We start from the raw sequence: 5,000 nt of genomic DNA, 5'->3' as shown, positions 1-5,000 counted from the left end.
TTCAGGAAGGAGATGAGGAGGAGACGAGGAAACACTTTTTCTCACAGAGAGTGGTGAGTCTGTGGAATTCTCTGCCTCAGAGGGCGGTGGAGGCCGGTTCTCTGGATGCTTTCAAGAGAGAGCTAGATAGGGCTCTTAAAGATAGCGGAGTCAGGGGATATGGGGAGAAGGCAGGGACGGGGTACTGATTGGGGACGATCAGCCATGATCACAATGAATGGCGGTGCTGGCCCAGTTGTACAGGGCCCTAGTGAAACCACGTCTGGAGTATTGTGTACAGTTTTGGTCCCCTAATTTGAGCTTAAGAGAACATGACTTCAGAATTAAGGGACTGAAGTTTAGGGGTAACATGAGGGGGAACTTCTTTACTCAGAGAGTGGTAGCGGTGTGGAATGAGCTTCCAGTGGAAGTGGTGGAGGCAGGTTCGTTGGTATCATTTAAAAATAAATTGGATAGGCACATGGATGAAAAGGGAATGGAGGGTTATGGTATGAGTGCAGGCAGGTGGGACTAAGGGAAAAATGTTGTGTCGGCACGGACTTGTAGGGTCGAGATGGCCTGTTCCCGTGCTGTAATTGTTATATGGTTATATGGTGAAGGGCCGAGTGGCCTCCTCCTGCACCTATTGTCTATGTGTCTATGTTTCTATCCAAGGGAATAAGCACTTTGTCCTGGTCTGTGGGGTGGGGGCTGACAACGCCGGGCAGATCCGCTTCATAGAAACATAGAAACATAGAAAGTAGGTGCGAGAGCAGACCACCAGGTCCATCGAGCCCGCACCGCCATTCGCTCATGGCTGAACACTAAACAGACACACTTACCCACAAACAGTAGACACAAGACACAGAACACAAGACACTACCCTCCCCTTTATACCGCTATCACCCCTCTCCACCCCAAGAACCTCGTGATCTCCTGGGGGAGGCAAAAAACCGGATAAAAACCCAGGTCCAATTCGGGAAAAAAATCCGGGAAATTCCTCTCCGACCCCAATCTAGGCGATCGACACTTGTCCAGGAGATCACTCAGGTCTTACTATACTAACCATACCTAGGTCCATATCCCTGCCCTCTCCCCGTAGCCCCTTATCCCCTTGGCAGCTAAAAAACCATCTATTTTAGTCTTAAATATATTTAAAGTTTCTGCTTCCACTGCTCCCTGGGGCAGTGAATTCCATAAATTAACCACCCTCTGGGTGAAGAAGTTCTTCCTCATCTCAGTTTTAAAAGAGCCCCCCCTTATTCTGCAACTATGTCCCCTAGTTCTAGTTTCCCCGATCATTGGGAACATCCTACGGCCAAGAATGTTGCTCGGCCCTCAGGAAGCACAACCTGGACTCTAACCTGCTGCTGACCTTCTACCGCTCGTCCATCGAGAGCCTGCTGACATACTGCATTACAGCATGGTATGGCAGCTGCACCATGGCAGACAGGGAGAGGCTTCAGAGGGTAACCAGGACAGCGCAGAAGATCATTGGTTGCCCTCTCCCCTCCCTGATGGACATCTACACCTCCCGCTGCCTTAGCAGGGCAAAGAAGATCATCAAGGACAGCTCCCATCCTGCGTTTGGACTGTTCGACCTGCTGCCCTCTGGAAGGCGCTATAGGTGCATCAAATCCAGGACAAATAGACTCAGAAATAGTTGCTTTCCGAAAATTATAACTACTCTTAATTCACATTCACACATGCACTGACTTCACAGCCCAACACCCGGACTTCCATCTGTATATATGTATATATGTATGTAGCGCCGCAGAATTTGTGCACCTATTCCCCCCCCCCCCCCCCCCCCCTTCTCCCTTCTGTTTTTGTTTTCTGTTTCTATGTGCTAAATTGTATGTATGCACTGAGTACGAGCAGCTTTCAGTTTCACTGATTTCAGATTCAGATTCAGATTCAATTTAATTGTCATTGTCAGTGTACAGTACAGAGACAACGAAATGCATTTAGCATCTCCCTTGAAGAGCGACATAGCAAACGATTTGAAAAAGTATTAATAAGTGTCCGGGGCGGGGTGGTGATTGGCAGTCACCGAGGTACGTTGTTGAGTAGAGTGACAGCCGCCGGAAAGAAGCTGTTCCTCGACCTGCTGGTTCGGCAACGGAGAGACCTGTAGCGCCTCCCGGATGGTAGGAGGGTAAACAGTCCATGGTTGGGGTGAGAGCAGTCCTTGGCGATGCTGAGCGCCCTCCGCAGACAGCGCTGGCTTTGGACAGACTCACTGTACATGTATAGTGACAATAAATGGCATATCTATATCTATATCTATATCTAACCTCGACGTTAATGATGTTGTGAGGACCCAACGGCAGGTCTGCGGACGGCGGCACCGGGAGCCCGCGGGTCCCTGGAGGAAGACCGCTTTTCAGGGCTCCTGCAACGGCGACTTCTCCCACCCGAGTTGCGGGGTCGAAGAGCTCCTGGAGCGGGGCCTGACATCACTGCCCCGCGCGGCTGGAATGGCCGCGGGACTCTGCGAGCGCACACCCGGGGGCTCCAACACCAAGACCCGGTGTGCGACCTCGCACCACCCGGCGTGGCTTTAATGGCCGCGGGACAATCGCCATCGCCAGCCGGGGGCTTTGACTTTGACTCTGACATCGGGGGGGGGGGGGGGAGAGTGCAGTGGAGAGATAAGTTTTTTTTGGCCTTCCATCACAGCTATGTGATGGATGTTTATGTAAAATGTAATTATATTGTGTCTGGGGTCTATTTGTGTGTAATGTATGGCTGCAGAAACGGCATTTCGTTTGGACCTCCAGGGGTCCAATGACAATTAAATTGACTCTTGACTCTTGACTCTCTTGGCGATGCTGAGCGCCCTCCGCAGACAGCGCTTGCTTTGGACAGACTCACTGTACATGTATAGTGACAATAAATGGCATATCTATATCTATATCTATATCTAACCTCGACGTTAATGATGTTGTGGGTTCGAGGCCCGGCTCAGGCGCCTGTGCTTCCATACCTGGGCAGATACACCTAAGCGGTTCCCACATTAAGCAGCCAAGGCTTTTCCCCAGCCCCCTTGCACCTATGTTTCTACATCCATTGAGGTTCGCCCCCCCAAGCCAGGCCCCCCCCATATACAACCCCCTGAGCGAAAGGCGATGTGACATCCACTGCACACTTACAGTCCACAGGTGCTGGTCCCAGCCCATGAACCAGCCGGTGAAGGTCGGGGGTTCGAAGCCCTGCTTGACGATCAGTATGGGGGTGCCCGGGTCTCGGTTGCTCGGGTGGGTGTTGAGATACTCCACGGCCAGGACCGCTGCTTGGGTCCGCTCGCACTCATTTGCTCCTTTGCCGATCCACAGGAAAACCTGGCCCGGAGAGAGACGAGAATGGGTGACGTCACGGCAGCAAGTAGGCAACAGACACAGGAGGAGGCCGTTCGGCCCTTCCAAGCTAAATGGCGTCAAGTTGGGGGGAAAAGGGGGATCTGGGGATCCTTGTACATCAGTCTATGAAAGTAAGCATGCAGGTACACAAAAAAGCTGGAGAAACTCAGCGGGTGCAGCAGCATCTGTGGAGCGAAGGAAATAGGCAACGTTTCGGGCCGAAACCCGGAAGGGTTTCGGCCCGAAACGTTGCCTATTTCCAGAAGGTTCGGCCCGAAACGTTGCCTATTTCCAGAAGGATTTCGGCCCGAAACGTTGCCTATTTCCTTAGCTCCATAGATGCTGCTGCACCATAACTCAGCGGGTCAGGCAGCATCTGTGGAGAACATGGATAGGTGACGTTTCACAGAGTGCTGGAGTAACCAGACTGATTCCTGGGATGTCAGGACTGTCTTATGAAGAAAGACTGGATAGACTTGGTTTATACTCTCTAGAATTTAGAAGATTGAGAGGGGGGATCTTATAGAAACTTACAAAATTCTTAAGGGTTTGGACAGGCTAGATGCAGGAAGATTGTTCCCGATGTTGGGGAAGTCCAGGACAAGGGGTCACAGCTTAAGGATAAGGGGGAAATCCTTTAAAACTGAGATGAGAAGAACTTTTTTCACAAAGAGAGTGGTGAATCTCTGGAACTCTCTGCCACAGAGGGTAGTTGAGGCCACAGTTCATTGGCTATATTTAAGAGGGAGTTAGATGTGGCCCTTGTGGCTAAGGGGATCAGGGGGTATGGAGAGAAGGCAGGTACGGGATACTGAGTTGGATGATCAGCCATGATCATATTGAATGGCGGTGCAGGCTCGAAGGGCCGAATGGCCTCTACTCCTGCACCTAATTTCTATGTTTCTATGTTCATAGATGCTGCTGCACCATAACTCAGCGGGTCAGGCAGCATCTGTGGAGAACATAGATAGGTGACGTTTCACAGAGTGCTGGAGTAACTCAGCGGGTCAGGCAGCATCTGTGGAGAACATGGATAGGTGACGTTTCACAGAGTGCTGGAGTAACTCAGCGGGTCAGGCAGCATCTGTGGAGAACATGCATAGGTGACGTTTCACAGAGTGCTGGAGTAACTCAGCGGGTCAGGCAGCATCTGTGGAGAACATGGATAGGTGACGTTTCACAGAGTGCTGGAGTAACTCAGCGGGTGCAGCAGCATCTATGGAGCAAAGGAAATAGGCGACGTTTCGGGCCGAAACCCTTCTTCAGAAAGTCAAGTCAAGTCAAGTCAATTTGTCACATACACATACGAGATGTGCAGTGAAATGAAAGTGGCAATGCTCGCGGACGTTTATGCAAAAAGACAAACAACAAAACAACCAAACAAACTATAAACACAATCATAACACACATATTATTTTACATAATAAGTAAGCATGCAGGTACAGCAGGCAGTGAAGAAAGCCAATGGCATGTTGGCCTTTATGACAAGAGGAAATCGAATATAGGAGCAAAGAGATCCTTCTGCAGTTGTACAGGGCCCTAGTGAGACCACACCTGGAGTATTGTGTGCAGTTTTGGTCCCCTCATTTGAGGAAGGACATTCTTGCTATTGAGGGAGTGCAGCGTAGGTTCACCAGGTTAATTCCCGGGGTGGCGGGA

General features: G+C 50.7%; 1 protein-coding gene across 1 annotated transcript in view; it reads right to left on the bottom strand.

Moving 5' to 3' along the window:
• The window catches only part of LOC129693512 (villin-1-like), a gene marked incomplete at its 5' end in the record, with an annotated part of 37,562 nt that overhangs the window by 10,360 nt on the left and 22,202 nt on the right, over positions 1-5,000 (bottom strand). Inside the window, one exon of the mRNA XM_055630324.1 lies at positions 3,135-3,323. Within this exon, the coding sequence (XP_055486299.1) occupies positions 3,135-3,323 (189 nt within the window). The remainder of the gene's footprint in view (positions 1-3,134; positions 3,324-5,000) is intronic.

This window comes from Leucoraja erinacea, unplaced genomic scaffold, assembly GCF_028641065.1.
Source record: "Leucoraja erinacea ecotype New England unplaced genomic scaffold, Leri_hhj_1 Leri_319S, whole genome shotgun sequence".
NCBI lineage: Eukaryota > Metazoa > Chordata > Chondrichthyes > Rajiformes > Rajidae > Leucoraja > Leucoraja erinaceus.
This window is presented reverse-complemented; position numbering and strand designations above follow the sequence as displayed.